General features: G+C 39.8%; 1 protein-coding gene and 2 long non-coding RNA genes across 3 annotated transcripts; 2 read left to right on the top strand and 1 right to left on the bottom strand.

The window, feature by feature from the left end:
* The first annotated feature begins 5,918 nt into the window (after positions 1-5,918).
* On the top strand, positions 5,919-8,237 carry LOC309697764 (E3 SUMO-protein ligase ZBED1-like). The gene is made up of 2 exons (XM_082519877.1): positions 5,919-7,219; positions 7,383-8,237. Exons 1-2 carry the CDS (start codon positions 6,153-6,155, stop codon positions 8,056-8,058), a joined length of 1,743 nt encoding a protein of 580 aa, XP_082376003.1. The 5' UTR covers positions 5,919-6,152; the 3' UTR covers positions 8,059-8,237.
* A 720-nt stretch (positions 8,238-8,957) lies between these two features.
* On the top strand, positions 8,958-11,848 carry LOC309697191. The gene is made up of 2 exons (XR_014273765.1): positions 8,958-9,844; positions 11,286-11,848. It is a non-coding gene; the product is annotated as an uncharacterized lncRNA (long non-coding RNA).
* LOC309697189 lies at positions 9,866-14,057 on the bottom strand. The gene is made up of 3 exons (XR_014273764.1): positions 13,272-14,057; positions 11,375-12,272; positions 9,866-10,406 (listed from the first exon to the last, which is right to left on the bottom strand). It is a non-coding gene; the product is annotated as an uncharacterized lncRNA (long non-coding RNA).
* Between the last annotated feature and the right edge of the window lie 6,076 nt (positions 14,058-20,133).

The following is a 20,133-nucleotide window of genomic DNA, read 5'->3' as shown; positions in this document are numbered from 1 at the left end:
ATATTTGTCTTTCATCTCATGAAATGAATCTGACAGCGTGCAGACTGGAGCAGCCACAGATCAAACCACCAACCTTCCAATTAGTAGATGGACTATACCTCCTGACCTACAGCCAACGTTAGCTGTCCAGCCAGGTGCTGATTATCAAATGCACTTAAGCGCTCCTCAGTAGCCATTTTTGTAGTTTCAGGCCTTTGCTACTAACAAGCTCCAACAGGGATGACTCCAGAGGGACTGCACACAATGAATGAGAAAAAAAAGGGTTCCCAGTCATCCAGGTCATGGTAGTCTGAGGAGCTTTGAAAGAAAGCAGCTGGAATTCTCTAAGTTTCTTGAAGACCTTTCACCCCTTGTGAGGAGAAAATTGTTAGAAGGCAAAGAAACTCACAACTCAGAGACCGTTAACTTGTCTGTTAACACAGGAGGTAGTATCATATGTCACAGCATTCTTCTACACATATGGCTTCACTCTCTTTTCCTGTGGTGGTTCCAATTCACAAGCTCTCCTTCCTTTAAATGAAGCTACAACTAAACATAATCACAAAACTAAAAAATCTTTCATCATTCCCTCCTGTTGTAGCGAATTTAAACAGATACATCAACGTGTTTCAGACACAGACCCTACATTGTGAGTGCTTTCGGTCTGGTCGTCATAAAATGTGTATCATTCAAACATAATCATTCATCACATTAGTTTCATACTCATCGTCTTCTCCTTCTTCCTCGTCTGGCACAGTGACATATGCAACAAGAGATTGAGATATCATTCTTGATACCATTCCTCTTACACAGGGGATAATGCATGTAGTAAAGATATAAAACATGATAAGTATTAGGCCAATAAACATCAAAACCTTAAACATCAATGTTCTCCATGAGCCGCTCATAAGCCAATCCCACCAATTACTTTGTGAATTTGCCCAATCGGTTACCTGTGCCTGTTGAACGTTTCGAAGTAATTGTAGATTATTTGTCATATTACCAGAATGCACATTGTCTGGAATATATGTACAACAAGTTGTATTAAACAAAACACACAGTCCACCCTTTTCTGCCAAGATCATGTCCAGGGCAACTCGGTGTTGCATAACAGTTATTCTTATGGCATCAATTTCCTGATTTTGCTCTTTGTTGATGCTGGTCGATGCATTTAAAAACAGCCCAAAACGATAATCCAATAGTCAGGGGGTCGCTGTGGTTTAGGACAATTCCTGAATATTGATAACCTAGACTGGCAAAGCTTGCTGCGCATGTCACTTGAGTCATGTTCATAGGTCTGCCATATAATGTAGCATGCTGTGTTGTAGCAGGCATGTGTGAGTATATATAACAATCTTTGCCTTCTGTGCGATTATATATGTATCTATACCAGGCCTTGTTCATCCAGGGATGGATGTGGTCCTGTGTCACTTCAGCCAGGTGTGAGTTGTCATATGTCCATGCCCTTCTATGCAAGTTGGCTTCTTGATCCTTTAAGTGCATCAGAGTCCATGCTGTAAGCAGCAGGGCCAAGGTGGTAAACAGAATAATCTTCATGATGACCAGACACACCGATTTACTCTGGTGAGTGGACTACAGGCGAGAAGTAGAAGGCGGGATATACCCAATCAGCCCTCCCTTCACCTGTAGATCACCAAAGAGTCGGGGTGGTGGTGTCTTTAGGTTGTGCTGTCACTCACTTCCACTTTTTTGCAATGGCTCTGGTGGACCCAAGAGGGCCTCTCAGCGATTTTGCAAGCTGTTGGTGTCGTTAGGAGTACTTGGTATGGACCTTCCCACCGAGGTGAGTTCCAATTCTTTCTCTGGAGTACTCGTATAAGGACCCAATCGCCTGGTTTTAATCTGCAAGAGACTTGAGAAGCGTCGCACAGCAGTTCAAAACAATATCTCTATTTTCTACTAAAGTTGCCTCTCTAACAGATTTATCTATTGGTTCACTTGCATCAAATCATGCATCTTTTCACTGAGGTCTGATTCAAACTATCTTACTTCTGATTCTTTCCAAAAATAATTTCACATGTAACAATTTACTGTATATATGTGTGTTTTCTATTTTTGTTTACCTCTTTGTTGTGATCTGGTGGACATCTCTAAACACCATCATGAGTTCAGGCTTCAATTTCAACCCAATTATACTCCTCTGGGCTTCACGTTCACTGGCCCCTGTACCCTTCTCAAAGTATCCTTCGTTGTCTTAAATCTCCAGCAAACATAATCTGTTTCTTCTCTGTTTCTTTTCAGTATTTTCCTTTTAGATTAAGTCCCAGCCAGGCAAAATATCACATTCAGTGCCTTTAAACAGTTATGTCACACTGTTCTTACCAGCCTGCTGTTAATTCTTCAAGTCCACGATGTTCTGTTGGTCTTCATCAGGAGATTGACTGTCCTTTGAGCTTCTTCTCAGGATCGGGACAAGTGGGAGGTCAAGCTGTAAAAATTTAAGCCAAACTTTGGCCTGTTTTCTCCCAATTATGTTAATCTATGGTTTTGCTGCTATGCTCAAAATTCTAGGTTGAGAAAAGTCCACCTTTATTTATTTGTGACCTATATTGACACACTAAACCATAACATTAATATCATTTTCATTTCTTTTCTTAAAGCCTCCATTTGCTTCATCTGGCTAGAGTCTGTCTCTTCTGTTTTTCTCTCTGGGTGCTCACTCCTTTTATGGGCATGCAAAGGTCCTGTCACACACACACTTCCTGTTACTCTCTTTTGTGTTTCTACAGGCTAATCAAACTCATTTTGTATTTACAATCTACAAACCCTCTGTAATTCTACTAACTTTTAATCTAAAATGTAGCATCATTCACACAATAATTTCATAATCCTCTCACACACACTGCCTTTTAAATAAACTAAACTCTTTGCATTTTTATCTATTTCAGGCATTTTCTGGGTCTCTGTTTTATGGTGCCGTTAGTTCTCTCTACTAACCCTGCACTCCATAGATGATAAGCACATTGATTTCTTATGCTGAATCCTAGTGCTTCAGAGACCTTACTGATCACATCATTGACAAAATGTGTCCCATTGTCTGATCTTATCAGAGAAGGGATACCATATGTTGGAATAAAATGATTACATAAACATTTTGCAATGGAGATTGCCTCTGCTTTTTACTGGATATACAGTGGGGCAAAAAAGTATTTAGTCAGCCACCGATTGTGCAAGTTCCCCCACTTAAAATGATGACAGAGGTCAGTAATTTGCACCAGAGGTACACTTCAACTGTGAGAGACAGAATGTGAAAAAAAAATCCATGAATCCACATGGTAGGATTTGTAAAGAATTTATTCGTAAATCAGGGTGGAAAATAAGTATTTGGTCACCTCAAACAAGGAAAATCTCTGGCTCTCACAGACCTGTAATGTCTTCTGTAAGAAGCTTTTCTGTCCACCACTCGTTACCTGTATGAATGGCACCTGTTTGAACTCATCATCTGTATAAAAGACACCTGTCCACAGCCTCAAACAGTCAGACTCCAAACTCCGCCATGGCCAAGACCAAAGAGCTTTCGAAGGACACCAGGAAAAGTATTGTAGACCTGCACCAGACTGGGAAGAGTGAATCTACAATAGGCAAGCAGCTTGGTGTGAAAAAATCAACTGTGGGAGCAATCATCAGAAAATGGAAGACATACAAGACCACTGATAATCTCCCTCGATCTGGGGCTCCACGCAAGATCTCATCCCGTGGGGTCAAAATGATCATGAGAACGGTGAGCAAAGATCCCAGAACCACACGGGGGGACCTGGTGAATGACCTGCAGAGAGCTGGGACCAAAGTAACAAAGGTCACCATCAGTAACACACTACAACGGCAGGGAATCAAATCCCGCAGTGCCAGACGTGTTCCGCTGCTGAAGCCAGTGCATGTCCAGGCCCGTCTGAAGTTTGCCAGAGAGCACATGGATGATACAGCAGAGGATTGGGAGAATGTCATGTGGTCAGATGAAACCAAAGTAGAACTTTTTGGTATAAACTCAACTCGTCGTGTTTGGAGGAAGAAGAATACTGAGTTGCATCCCAAGAACACCATACCTACTGTGAAGCATGGGGGTGGAAACATCATGCTATGGGGCTGTTTTTCTGCCAAGGGGACAGGACGACTGATCCGTGTTAAGGACAGAATGAATGGGGCCATGTATCGTGAGATTTTGAGCCAAAACCTCCTTCCATCAGTGAGAACTTTGAAGATGAAACGAGGCTGGGTCTTCCAACATGACAATGATCCAAAACACACCGCCCGGGCAACAAAGGAGTGTAGAAGCAAGAAGCATTTGAAAGTCCTGGAGTGGCCTAGCCAGTCTCCAGACCTCAACCCCATAGAAAATCTGTGGCGGGAGTTGAAAGTCCGTGTTGCTCGGCGACAGCCCCAAAACATCACTGCTCTCGAGAAGATCTGCATGGAGGAATGGGCCAAAATACCAGCTACTGTGTGTGCAAACCTGGTAAAGACCTATAGTAAACGTTTGACCTCTGTTATTGCCAACAAAGGTTATGTTACAAAGTATTGAGTTGTATTTTTGTTATTGACCAAATACTTATTTTCCACCCTGATTTACGAATAAATTCTTTACAAATCCTACCATGTGAATTCATGGATTTTTTTTCACATTCTGTCTCTCACAGTTGAAGTGTACCTCTGGTGCAAATTACTGACCTCTGTCATCATTTTAAGTGGGGGAACTTGCACAATCGGTGGCTGACTAAATACTTTTTTGCCCCACTGTATCTCTGGTCAGTTTGAAAACACATCTGTGATCACTAAGGCATATTTTGATCCTTGACATTCTTTCAATTTGATAAAATCCATGTGGATTGTGTGGAGAACTGGCCTCTCTTAGGTCTTAAGTTTCCTTGTGAGTTGTGTTTTTGACAGAATAGGCATGTTCTTACAAATTTTTTCGCTGAAGTTTCAAAATTTATAGTGTAAAAATTTATAGTGTAAAAGTGTGTATTGTTTATCTATACTATATTTCCCTCCTGTTGACACATGTGTTACTTCATGTGTCACTACAGCCGCTGTCCTGTGTAACGACTCTGGTAATATTGGTTTTCCATCACAGACCATTAAGTCATCTTTCAGTTGTGCTCCACATTTCAGCCACTTGTTTTGTTCAGTGATTGTTGCAGCTTTTTGTTCGGTTTTTAGTACGTCAAGTGGTATTTCTGGGCAGTAGTCGGATACTAGTAGTTCTGCCGATTGTTGTGCAGCCTGTTTTGCTGCTTGATCTGCAAAATTATTTCCTTTTGTGACAATAAAATTGTCTTTTTGATGTGCTGCACATTTGCAAAGTGCCAATTGTTTTGGCAAGGTGATCACTTCCAATAAGATTTTTAATAAGCTGCCGTGTTTCACTGGGTTACCCGTAGAGGTGACCATATCTCTATTATGCAAAATTTTTGCAAAGTTGTGCACTGCTGAAAAACAAACTGGCTGTCAGTGTATATATTTATATTTTGGCCTGTGTGCAATTCATATGCACGTATGACTGCATACGTGCAGCTGACTCTTTTACTGCCTCTGCTGCGGCTACACAGACTTGCACATGCAGGCAGGCCTGACGCAACAGAGTCTAATTTACACAAGTCTAAGTTTCACCAGGAATGTTAACAGGCGTTATTTTTCTCCAAATGCCTGTGTTATCACAGCTTTCATATAACCTGCTCCTCTATCTACACGTAAGTAGAAAGGCTTATCATAGTCAGGCAATGCTAAAACTGTATCTGTCTGTAATGCCTATTTTTAAACAACTGAATGCTTCTTCTTTCTTCTCTATAGATGCAACATTACATTTTCACTTAATGCATTTTTAGATAATTTCTAGTTTTTCAAAGAATTCATCCTCTCACACATCTTACATATTTCAAACTTTGAAGTTAGAGTTTTTATATATATATATTAGTGCTGTCAAAATTATCGCGTTAATTGTTAAGATCAACGCGAAATGTTTAATGCATTAAAAAAATTTAACGCTGATTTTGTTTTTTTATTAATTTCCTGTAATCTAAGACCTTTAAATTCATGAGCACCTCTGGAGGAGGGGGCAACAGTGTGCTATGCTGGCGTTTGGCCTGACAGAAATGATTAGAAGAAGAAGTGACACCATGCTACTATCTAGCTAACACTAGCTAACACACGCAAGCATGGACGAGGGCGGACTTTTGGGTGGAAAGTTTCTCTTTAAGAAGTTGCCTGATGGCTTGTTGGACAAAACGAGAGTAATATGCACAATTTGCAAAGCTGAATTCAAGTACCACAGAAGCAGTTCATCACTGGCGTATCACCTGAGAGCAAAACACCCAACTGAATCCACCTCTACGGGACCTCGCCAGTCTACGCTTCAGGAGTATGGTGCTTGTGGACGAATAACAAAAAATGTGAGAGAAAAGGTAACCAATTCCTTGGTTGTTTGGATAGCTAAAAACTGCCGACCAGTTAGCATAGTAGAAGATGATGGACTGAGAGAAGTCATTCGTGCTGCATCAGGAGATGTGTGTTACAATCTGCCCTCGAGAGGAACCATTGTGTCGAGACTGCACACTTTGTATGGGGACCAGAGGGCTCAGCAGTCCAGCAAGCTTGTGCAAGTAAGGAATGTCGCTCTCACCGGAGACCACTGGACTTCGGTGAACAACGATAATTACTTGGGGGTCATGGCGCATTTTATTGATAACGACTGGACTATGCAATCGTTTGCACTAACAGTGAGTAAAACTGAAGAGAGACACTATGCTGAGGCGTGTGCTGACCATTTTCTGAATGTTGCAAACGAATGGAAAATCAAGGACAAGGTAACCACGCTTGGCACCTACAGTGCTCGTAACATGGTTGCAGCCGCCAGACTACTTCCATTTGAACACATGCCCTGCATGGCCCACATTCTGCAAAGAACGGTCACAGTTTCTCTTAATGACAGCGCATTTGAAAGGGCTCTGGCCAAATGTCGCAAGATTGTTGGACATTTTAAGCATAGTCCAGCAAACGCTCAGGAATTAAAGGCACAGCAAGCTGCACATGGACATCAAACAGAACCGCTTGTTCAGGACGTTCCAACAAGATGGAACTCCACCCTAGAGATGATCAAGCGGATCCAGAGAAACAAATTTGGGCTGACCACCATCCTGACTCAACAAAACAGCAAGGTGACTATGTTGACTGACCAGGAGCTTGACAGACTGCAAAAGCTGGAGGAACTACTGGAACCTTGCAGGTAAATCATTTTGTTTCTCATGATTGTGTGTCTATCTTTGCATTCTAGCTTTGTTTTCAAGTATGTTCTCCACCTCCACCTCTCTGTGTATTTTCATATGTGGTATTTATGTTTGTCTCTGTGTGATTAATAGAAAAATACAGACTTGATCTTTCTATTGCAGATATGTTACCGAACTGCTGGGAGGAGAGCGGTATGTCTCTTGTTCCATGGTGTTGCCAGCCTTGTGTCATTTGTTCAGGATTATGGAGCCCTCAGATGATGACCCAGTCTACGTTTTGAGGTTTAAGAAGATTTTTACCACAGACCTAGCTCAGCGGAGGGACAGCAGCAATCTCACATGGCTGAAGATCGCTACTGCCCTTGATCCCAGGTTTAAAGACCTTAAATGCCTTTCCAAAGATGAAAGAAGAGAGGTGTGGGCATCAGTACATGACCTTCTGATGTCAGAGACGGATGCACACCAACCATCTGCTCAGACAACAGAGGAACCCTCACCAAAGAAGAGCAAGATGTCCATCTGCTTGCTGGGTTCTCCTGATTCAGATACAGAGGAAGAGGAAGATGCTATAGACTGCTGTCTGAATCTGTACAAAGCAGAGCCCAAAATTGACATAGGAGAGTGTCCACTACAGTGGTGGTTAAAGAGAGAAGGAGCACATGCCAGGCTGGCACCTATTGCACGCAAGTACCTGTCAACCCCTGCAACCACAGTGCCTTGTGAGAGATTATTCTCACTCTCAGGTCACATCATTCAAAAGAAGCGTGCTTCTTTGTCATCAGACAATGTAAACAGAATAGTCTGCCTCAGTAACTGGCTGAGTGCAAAGAAGGACTAATCCAGATTGCTCCTTTGAAGTGAAAAATGTTCAACATTCTGGGTTTTCAGCCGTGTCTTTTTGTGTTTTAAATACTGAGTTTTGTGCACCCTTTATTGTTATGATATTCACTTTAACCTGTAGGCCTGGGTTCAGTCACTGTTGATGGCCTTAAAGGTTTTTTGTAAGTTTTCACTGTGTTAAAGATTGATGAAAACCATTAAAATTCTCTTTGAATTTCAGCATACATTCTTTGTGTTTATTCTGCATTTACTTCATTGTGTTGCATAAATGTCTGTTACAATCTTAAAATATAAAGAATAAAAAAATGTAATTGGAGCCAGGCTATTAATAAAGTAATTGAGATTAATCGCAATTAATAACAGAAAATTGTGAGATTAGTTAGTTGTTTTTTTTTAATCTATTGACAGCACTAATATATATATATATATATATATATATATATATATATATATATATATATATATATATATATATATTTAAACTTTGAATTGCTCACAGTTCTAAAACTGGGCATTTGTAAATCATATGCCTAATCACTATGTGTCACTGTGATCCACAAGTATGGTCACAAATTCGCTTCCAAACCAACAAAATAAAATAATCAACCAAAACAGAAAACATACATGAGTCAGGACACAAAAAGAAAAATGCTGCTACTGAAGCAGAGCTACGGTGGCTGGGAAGTGCAAAGCGCAACAAATTAAAAAACGGCAACAAATTAAAAATCCGCAACAAATTAAAAAACGGCAACAAATTAAAAATCCACAACAAATTAAAAAACGGCAACAAATTAAAAATCCACAACAAATTAAAAATCCACAACAAATTAAAAAACGCAACAAATTAAAAAACCACAACAAATTAAAAATCCACAACAAATTAAAAATCTACAACAAATTAAAAATCCACAACAAATTAAAAAACCACAACAAATTAAAAATCCACAACAAATTAAAAAACCGCAACAAATTAAAAATCCACAACAAATTAAAAATCCACAACAAATTAAAAAAACGCAACAAATTAAAAAACCGCAACAAATTAAAAAACCACAACAAATTAAAAATCCACAACAAATTAAAAATCCACAACAAATTAAAAAACGCAACAAATTAAAAATCCACAACAAATTAAAAAACCACAACAAATTAAAAATCCACAACAAATTAAAAATCTACAACAAATTAAAAATCCACAACAAATTAAAAAACCACAACAAATTAAAAATCCACAACAAATTAAAAAACCGCAACAAATTAAAAATCCACAACAAATTAAAAATCCACAACAAATTAAAAAAACGCAACAAATTAAAAAATCCGCAACAAATTAAAAAACCGCAACAAATTAAAAATCCACAACAAATTAAAAAACCGCAACAAATTAAAAATCCTTGACGGAAAGGGATTGTCTAAAATACCGGAAGTCGAGAGTGATGTCACGAGAGGGGGCGTGGCCAGGATTTTTGGTTGAGGCGCCATGTTTCTGGGCCGAACAAAGCGCTAGCGAAAGAGGAGCGAAAGTACACGGATAACACCAGCTATGGTTCGTACTTGCTGTGCGGTCGGTTGTAAAGTTAGATCGCACGACCGGCAAGGGAATAAGGTTGAAAATGGTTTATCTTTTCATTCTTTCCCCACCTGGAAGCAACATGAGGCAGCTCATGTATCGGATGTTACCAAAAGAAGGCGTCTAGTCTGGATAGCAGCTGTGAGACCAGCTGATATCCAGTTCTCTTCCATCTCCAAATATCTGTTGGTGTGCTCCAGACATTTTCATTCCGGTAAGTTATAGGTATGTTCATATCACTCTTTATCGGTCTTTTAAGTCTGACATCACTAGCCGTGTCTTGGCTCAAACTCCCAAGAGCACCTGCAGGTCCATAAATCACACGATCACTGTGGCATCACTGAGTGTTGAAAAACTATCTAAAGTCTTTCATCTGTAATAAAATGATCAGCGTTCTGCTCTACCATGTGTAACAATTGAGTTTATCATCCAGGCATCCATGAAAACGAAATTAGCAGGAAGTTAGCTCGCTAGATTCCATCTAAATACAATATAGCATGTCCTAACTGAGGGATTTTGGAAACAAAGTCAAACGTACAGCTCTGCTATCACTTCCAACATAAATGAAGACAGAAAACTAAACAGCAGTGACGTTTGTAGGGTACTGAAGTTTGGCTAGCTGGTGTAAAACGATGTGCTACGTGACCGTTAGCGACACAGCTATGTTAGCATAATATAAACACTAACTTTTTCCACTTGATAAAAGTTATCGTGAGGATTCTCGGTGGTCAGGAACAACGGCGCTTCGTGTCCATCCCGTGTAGATGTTAGTGAAACTGTTGGGAAGACAACATGAACATTTTATTTATACTGTATAATCTGCAGATTCTGACAGAAATCTGCATATCCTTTGAAGCACCGCTCCTCTCTAAAATGGCAATAAGGATAATTATTAGGCCATATGTAAATAACAAAATAACTTAAAGCAAAGTCTGAAACAAGTCTTTATATTTAAGGGCCATCAGTCAAACAATACTGTTTGGTCTGGGTCTAAACAGAGCGTGTTGTGTGTGACATCTGCTTTTGCATATGTGGGCCACTTTGAGGGTTCACAAAGGAGCGCGTTTGCTGTCACATTTTATTTGTAGTGTGAACAAGCAGACAAAAAAATCGGAATTGAGCATTAAGATTTGCAGTGTGAACGTAGCCATAGTGAGTTCAGTGCATTGATGTGACATTGTCCTGAAGGATTTAGTTATTCTCAGTGGTTAAAGAAATTGCAATTATTTATTCATATTTATTAGAAATAATCCTAATTACATATCTTGCTTCCGTGTTTGTGTCCTTTGTCACAAAAATACATTTTTTACTATAATACATTGATTAATGACCTGCAGAATCTCCTTATCATATTACGTGTCCATAATTGTCACCTAAAGTCAAACTTTATGCTTTCTCCATAAAGTGATTACATACTTTAGTTTCATTTTCTGAAGTCAGGTTTCTGAAAGAGAACAGGCAGATTTGGAATATAACATGCAGCGTTCTATAGATGGATACATAAAAAAATGGAAAATTACATGTATGTGCTAACTTTCTAAACACTTTGTTACATTTATGATAAATGGATTTGAAAGTAGATAAAACACATTTATGTTGGCCTTAGCTCATTAGAGTCTTTGTCTTTAAATTAACTAGTAACTTGTATGTTTCAGGTACTGCACTCTCAAAGACTGAATGAACCAGCATTGCAGCCATGGGTCATTGTGAGCATCACAGGGAAGGTTGAAGCCGCCCACTGCACCTGTATGGCCGGAGTCGTGGAGACCTGCAGCCATGTCGCTGTTCTTCTTTTTAAAGTAGAAGCAACAATGCGGATCTGTGGCACAAGGGCTGTTACAGATGAACCTGCATACTGGGTTTTGCTGGGTAATATGACCAAGATACAGCCAGAGGTTGGCCATAAGATAGACTTCTCCTCTTCAGCTGCCCAAAAACGGCTCTGGATCAAAACATAAACAGACCATCCGTATTGACAGGTAAAAGGAGTCGTCCTCAAAAAAGAAAAATCCCACCTGCTACTGTGGAGGAGTTGTCACTGCTATTGGATACTTTGCTGGAGCACAGTAAAGCTGTGGGTTGTGGGAATGACCCATAATGTTTTATATAAGGGTCTAGATTTATGCCTGAAGTGCACTGCCATGTAAATAATTTGCATTTACTGAATATGTACTGACTGAGTACCACTGTTCAAAAGTTCAATAAAGAAACAAACTAATTTTTGCCTCTTTTTTATTATAGAACATCACATCAGTTACAATGTAGAATCCATGTCATTTATAGTTTATAAAAGACAAAATGTTTACACAAAATCATGACAGCATTTACACGATATCACCCACTACTAACACTACTTAATTTACTATCAATTACTTCAATTTATCTTCTGAAAAATTACCGCTATTTATACAGCACAAGACTTAAGAATATTTAACAGGAGCAAGTTTCATTTTCCCCTGGTTTTACTACCACACTGTTCATCAAAACGGCAGCAAACCTTCACCATCTTATCCAGAAGGGTCACCTCTTCACCCTCACATGGAAGAAGTAATCTGATTGGCATGGTGGTATGTTTGAAGCAGGTCCCTTGTGTAGCGCTGGAACCCAGTCACGATGTTTCATCCATTTCATTGGCTGGTCTGCTGCAATAATGCCAAATAATTAGCAAGTCTATAAATAGCACGTAGTTCTGCAAAATCACTCATTAGGATGTTTTTTTTTTTTCTAATTTGCTATGACCTCAGAGTGCATTGAAAAGAAAACTAATAGGCTATCTGGTCTTTAAGTGATGGCGTGACAAATCCTGCTTCCAGGCCTGAAGTAGTCTGCGTTTAATATGGGTTTTGTGTTGTTAACATGTTTAATGTTTTGTATTGTCTTCTATTTAATCTCAAAAAACTCCTAAAAACAGTAAGTGACCACTGTTGGCCTCCCACTGCTTCTATCACCACTAATCATTTGAAAGCTCAGTTTTTAAAACCTTACGATGTAGCTACAGCCCAGCCCATGCAGCAGTATATGAATGACTAATCCTATTCATCCTTGTGGATGGATTATCTCAGTTGTTCTCCTGGCTGAAGTTTGGTCCGTTTACAGCATCCTGCCATGCGATTACATTTGTTCCTGACCACCGAGAATCCTCACGATAACTTTTATCAAGTGGAAAAAGTTAGTGTTTATATTATGCTAACATAGCTGTGTCGCTAACGGTCACGTAGCACATCGTTTTACACCAGCTAGCCAAACTTCAGTACCCTACAAACGTCACTGCTGTTTAGTTTTCTGTCTTCATTTATGTTGGAAGTGATAGCAGAGCTGTACGTTTGACTTTGTTTCCAAAATCCCTCAGTTAGGACATGCTATATTGTATTTAGATGGAATCTAGCGAGCTAACTTCCTGCTAATTTCGTTTTCATGGATGCCTGGATGATAAACTCAATTGTTACACATGGTAGAGCAGAACGCTGATCATTTTATTACAGATGAAAGACTTTAGATAGTTTTTCAACACTCAGTGATGCCACAGTGATCGTGTGATTTATGGACCTGCAGGTGCTCTTGGGAGTTTGAGCCAAGACACGGCTAGTGATGTCAGACTTAAAAGACCGATAAAGAGTGATATGAACATATCTATAACTTACCGGAATGAAAATGTCTGGAGCACACCAACAGATATTTGGAGATGGAAGAGAACTGGATATCAGCTGGTCTCACAGCTGCTATCCAGACTAGACGCCTTCTTTTGGTAACATCCGATACATGAGCTGCCTCATGTTGCTTCCAGGTGGGGAAAGAATGAAAAGATAAACCATTTTCAACCTTATTCCCTTGCCGGTCGTGCGATCTAACTTTACAACCGACCGCACAGCAAGTACGAACCATAGCTGGTGTTATCCGTGTACTTTCGCTAGCGCTTTGTTCGGCCCAGAAACATGGCGCCTCAACCAAAAATCCTGGCCACGCCCCCTCTCGTGACATCACTCTCGACTTCCGGTATTTCAGACAATCCCTTTCCGTCAAGGATTTTTAATTTGTTGCGGTTTTTTAATTTGTTGTGGATTTTTAATTTGTTGCGGTTTTTTAATTTGTTGCGGTTTTTTAATTTGTTGCGGTTTTTCAATTTGTTGCGGATTTTTAATTTGTTGTGGTTTTTTAATTTGTTGTGGATTTTTAATTTGTTGTGGATTTTTAATTTGTTGCGGTTTTTTAATTTGTTGCGGTTTTTTAATTTGTTGTGGATTTTTAATTTGTTGCGTTTTTTTAATTTGTTGTGGATTTTTAATTTGTTGCGGTTTTTTAATTTGTTGTGGATTTTTAATTTGTTGCGGTTTTTTAATTTGTTGTAGATTTTTAATTTGTTGCGTTTTTTTAATTTGTTGCGGTTTTTAAATTTGTTGCGGATTTTTAATTTGTTGTAGATTTTTAATTTGTTGCGCTTTGCACTTCCCAGCCACCGTAGTTTGGCTTATTAGTTGTTATTATAGATGTGCTCTATATCTCAGTAATATTTTATCTAGGATAAATGACAGGTTTTCAAGCAGGTTAAGTGCCTCTATGCACCTAACAGGGATGACTCCAGAGGGACTGATGGACGTGACGGAAGTGATGGGAAAAGGTAAGCGACCCATGTTGTAGGTGACATCAGACGCCGGAGATTTGGTGGAAAAAAGGGAATTGTAGCGTAGAATTTAACAAAGTTTCTTTAAGCTTCAGTATTACCAAATAAACTAATCAATTGTCATATAACTAACAACATCTCTCCTGTCATCTCTAACACCCTGGAGGACAGCTGGGAGAGTTTAGACGCTCTCCAAGATTACATCGACCGGTGCTTCCAAGATTTAGTAATGAAGAAGGCTCAGAGTGCATCTTCCCCGGCCAAAATTGAGACACCGTCATCGAGGAGATGTCGCCCGGCACACTCCTCCGGCACAACATCACCTGTCGGCAAAGACATTGCAGACATCCTGGTGTCAATCGACAAGCGATTGTCCAGTTTTGATGTGAGGCTGTCCCTGGTGGAGATTTTACACTGGGAATTTAAATCTCGGAGAGAATCCCTGGAATTCAGCCAGCAGCAGGTGGAAACGCTTGCCACTGAAAATGCCACGCTATGGGAATTGGTCAAATCTCTCACCGATAACGTGACCCAGTTAAACATAGAAAATAAAAGAGTCCGTTATCGATCTACAAGCCCGTAGCTGCGAGACAATCTTGTGTTTTCTGGTATTCCAGAATCTGCCGGAGAGGACGCGGAAGCAATGGTGAAACGCTTCATTAAAACCCACCTGAAGCTGCCGGAGGAACATCGCCTTCGAAACAGTGCATCGCTTGGGGGCTGTAAGGTCGCCGACTGGGAGACCACGTCCAATTGTGGCCAAATTCGGCCAATTCAAAAAGAAGGAACAGGTGAAGAGTCGCGGCAGGGAGCTGAAAGTAATGGACTTCAGCGTGAACGACCAGTTCCCCAAAGAGATCCTGGAACGACGCAAGGTCCTGTTCCCAGTTCGACGTAGCTTCACCCAGAGAGGCTCCCGCGCTGTCATCACCGTGGACCGGCTCTATGTGGACGGACAGCTCTACCGCAACCCCGGCACCACTCCGTGGTTATATTGACTGCACTCCAGATAAAAACCCACTACACTCTTTTCTTATTCATTCACACTCTCTCCTTTAACATGAGTCTAACCTTGTAATTGTCAGGGCTCTGTGTGCGGGCAGGCAGAGATGAGGATCCAAATGCAGGACTCGAACACAGAATTGTAACTCAAAAACCTCAGCTTTATTGCTGGCAGGAAAACAAACATGAAGTGAGGATGGAACACTGAGACCAAGGACACACAGGCATAATCTGAGGGTACGACACGACACTGGGCATGGGAAAACACAGGGCTTAAATACACAGGGTAGTAATGAGGAAATGGGCCACAGGAGGGGGACACAGCTGGGAGAGATCAGGGCTAACGAGACATGGGGAACAAAGCTGCACACACTAACATAAGACAAAGACTTTCACAATAAAACAGGAAACATGAATCTCAACACAGAGACAGAAAATGAAACATGGAACTGAACTATACATGAAACCACCATTCCTAAAACATGGATAATAGAAACATGAAACTCTAATAATAATAATAATAATAATAATAAACATCACAACAAGAGAATGAGAAACAATCCAAAACACCAAGATAACTGAAACACAAAGTACCAGAGAAACAAAGAATAATCCATGATGCAAAAGTGAACCAAAACATAATAAACTCAAAATACTGGGTCCAACGGACCCAGAACCGTGACAGTAATATCAGTATGATGTCATAGCTGATATAACACCGTCACCCTCCGTCATTGCTGTAATTGGAATGTTTCCGTTTCTTTTCTTTTTGTTGTTGTTACTCACCGTTCTCGGGTTTTTTTTTCTTTCTCTTTTCTTTCACTGCTGTGATCACCTACTTCCCTACTCACCTACAAACAATATTTCTGCATATTTACACACCACGATCACGCAAACACATCCACTCAACGGTAGCACATTTACAACAGCCTCACAGCACACACAGACTTATAGGACACACACGCAAGCCACGCTTGTTCATATTAGTGAATATACACACACATAATCAGACTTATGGAGCCTCTCACCACCCATTTTTTTTCTCTTTCTATTTACAAACAAGTGATGTTTCCACATTCTCTTCCCCCATTTAAACGAAACACCCAGCGTACATCATTAGACATACACACACAATTATGGGCATACTAAGGTTTGTCACATGGAATGTAAATGGAGCTGGCACCAGAGAAAAAAAGGTTAAAGATATTTAACCAGCTTAAAAAACTACAGGCAGATGTTGTTTTATTACAAGAGACCGGCCTGTCACAGGTTTAAACAAACTTAAAACAACTGAGTTTCTTAATGTGTTTGCAGCCTGTTATAATTCTAAACAAAGGGGCAATTTTAATACATAAAAATGTTAATTTTACAGTACTCGATACAGTTATAGATCCAGAGGGTAGATTCCTTATTATTAAATTATCAGTATTTAACAAAAAGCTATGTATTGTAAGTATATATGGTCCAAATGTTGATGAACCCTCATTCTTCCACGAATTTTTTAGTGCACTCTCTGAACACCTTGATTGCACACTTATTCTTGGAGGCGACCTCAACCTTGGATTAAATGAAGAAATGGATAGGCTCAACTCAACACAGGAACTCAGCGCAATTGGCAGTCCACAAATATAATCAAACAGTATATGAGCGACTATGGCCTTTGCAATGCATGGTGCTCCCTTCACCCCAACAGTAAGGAATATTCTTTCTTCTCACATGTTCATCACTCCTACTCTCACTGCTGAATGATATTTCAGACACTGAGATTCACCCTATAGCTGTCAGCGATCATGCTCCTGCATCTTTAACACTAATACATAAGAAAAACGCTACATCGCTGCTCAAAGATGAAGACTTTATTAAATATTTTTAAAAAGAGTGGACTGCATATTTAGACTTTAATGACACTCCTGGAACATCAGCTTCTGTTCTATGGGAACAGGGAAAGATGTGATGAGAGGTAAAATAATTTCTTTCTCATCACACAAAAAGAAAGAAGAAAACAAAAACATTCAGGAACCCCAAAAAAACCATCAAATCCTTAGAAGAAGCCTACGTGTGCGACCAAGTTAAAGAAATAATGAACAAAATATGCAAAACAAAACTAGAATTAAATGAAATTATTAATAAAAAAAACACAATTCCTAGTACAAAGACTTCGCTTGCAGAATTTTGAACACAGTAACAAATCAGGTCAATTTCTAGCTAACCAGTTAAAAATAAATAAAGAAAAAACAACTATATGTGCTGTTAAAGATTTATCTGGAAACACAATATATGACCCTGGAAGAATAAACAACATTTTTAGGGATTTCTATGAAACTCTATATTCACTAGAGATGGCACGATACCACTTTTTTATGTCCGATACCGATATCATAAATTTGGATATCTGCCGATACCGATATGAATCCGATATAGTGTGTTTCAACAAAACTGTTTTTTTTAAATATCTTGCTGCATTTTGTATAAGTTCATACTCAAGTTTAAAACAACAACTACACTAAAGCTATTCTGTTATACCTGTATGCAAAAAAATATATTTCATAGTTCAGCAATACTGATCAATCTAATAAACTTAAACCTACACCATCCTCCCTATTCTGGTATTTTAAAGAGTACTTAGCGTAAATATTAAGCAACCTAACTAATAGGGTTCAAACTCCCAGCAACAACAAAAATAAATAAATAAAAAATAGGGAACCACCCCTCACGCTCCACCTCATGATGCTCAATCGACGTAATCAACCTTAATTTGATGCAGTGTGAAAAAAAAATGCACAGAAATCAATTATTTTTCAATATATTAAAATATTAAATAGATTCAACATCTTTCCTCAACAAAATTGCAGACTGCACAGATGGTACCTTCCCAAAGGAAAAAGTACTATAGCTTACTAGGGTATATATATTAGACTTAATAGTTACTATATACAGTAATGGACTTCTATTCATTTTGCATCAAATTAAAACTTTGGGTGTCAGATAATTATTTATTAAAAGCTAGACATTTTTAATGAGAATAAGAAAGAAAAGTATGTCTTTCTGCTCCCCTTTTCCCTGTTAATGCCCTATCGGCCCCCCTGGCTAAACTTTGCTAGATCCGCCCCTGCACAGTTACCAGCGTCAGCTACTAGAAAAAGATCCTGGTGTAGAAACTAATATTAAATACATTCTAACAACAGCTGATCAAGCTTAAACGTGCTGCTGTTGTTTAGCCGCTGGTTTCCTCTTTCTGGTGCAAAGTGGGCCAAAAACAAACAAGAGAGACGGACTCGTGACAGAAAAGCCGATCAGCTGATCATTGAGCAGTTTCATGATTGAAGTAGCAGCAGGAAGAGGCAGTCGCTCCATATATCGTTTGTTAAGCTTAACGCAGGAATGCTTTACAAACATTCAGAGATGGACTTACACACTTGCTTTACTTCTCTCGGGGATAACTTTGTCGGAGATGAAATGCCGGGTTGCTAGCGAAGCTCCACATGCTATCCAGACCACGACAGGTCCCGCATGCGGCAGCCGCTCTATCACGTGATGCATACTGCTCCGACGTGCTAACGTTCTGAGGCGAGTTACGGCGTGTTGCAAGTTTTGCGAGGTGCTTTCGTGATATTTAATGGATCGGATTACATTTTTTATTTTTCTCCGATATCCGATCCAGTAATTTAGGTCAGTATCGGACAGATACCGATACGTAATATCGGATCGGTCCATCTCTAATATTCACCACAAATAAACCCGTCTAAAAATGAAATTAATCAGTTTCTTGACAACGTAACTCTTCCAAAATTACTAGACAGTCAAGCAATGGCACTGGATTCGCCACTGACGCCAGGTGAACTCCAGGAAGCCCTGATAAACATAACCCCCTTTTTATTCATCCTGACCAAACTGGTTTCATAAAAGGTAGGCACTCATCAACAAACGCACGTAGATTACTTAATTTAATAGACTACTCATACAGTAAAAACACTGAAACCACAATATTATCTCTAGATGCAGAAAAAGCGTTTGACAGAGTTAACTGGAAATTTTTATTTGCAACTTTACACAAATTTGGTTTTGGAAACTCTTTCATAAACTGGCTAAGAATATTATATAATTCCCCAACAGCTTGTTTCAGAACAAATGACCAGACATCCTTCAGCTTCTGTCTCCTGAGGGGCACCAGACTGGGATGCCCACTCTCCCCCTCACTTTTTTCAATTTTTATCAAACCACTGGCAGCAGCATTGAGACAGGCTACAACAATTAAGGGCATAAAATGTAAGAACATAGAACATAAAATCAGTCTCTATGCGGATGATGTGTTGCTTTTTCTCCAAAACTCACAAACAGACCTTTCGGAGGTAATTACTCTAATAAACTGGTTTTCAAGAGTTTCAGATTATTCAATTAACTGGTCAAAATCTACAATTCTTCCAATTAACTGCTCCTTCCATAATTCTTCTTCTGCCCCACTACAATCTGGAAATATTAAATATTTAGGTATTAATCAAGAACGAAAGTCGGAGGTTCGAAGACGATCAGATACCGTCGTAGTTCCAACCATAAACGATGCCAACTAGCGATCCGGCGGCGTTATTCCCATGACCCGCCGGGCAGCGTCCGGGAAACCAAAGTCTTTGGGTTCCGGGAGGAGTATGGTTGCAAAGCTGAAACTTAAAGGAATTGACGGAAGGGCACCACCAGGAGTGGAGCCTGCGGCTTAATTTGACTCAACACGGGAAACCTCACCCGCCCCGGACACGGAAAGGATTGACAGATTGATAGCTCTTCCTCGATTCTGTGGGTGGTGGTGCATGGCCGTTCTTAGTTGGTGGAGCGAGTTGTCTGGTTAATTCCGATAACGAACGAGACTCCGACATGCTAACTAGTTACTC

This window comes from Aulonocara stuartgranti, assembly GCF_965226115.1.
Source record: "Aulonocara stuartgranti genome assembly, chromosome: 20".
NCBI lineage: Eukaryota > Metazoa > Chordata > Actinopteri > Cichliformes > Cichlidae > Aulonocara > Aulonocara stuartgranti.
The sequence above is the reverse complement of the archived record's forward strand: the minus strand, read 5'-3'. Positions and strand labels throughout refer to the sequence as shown.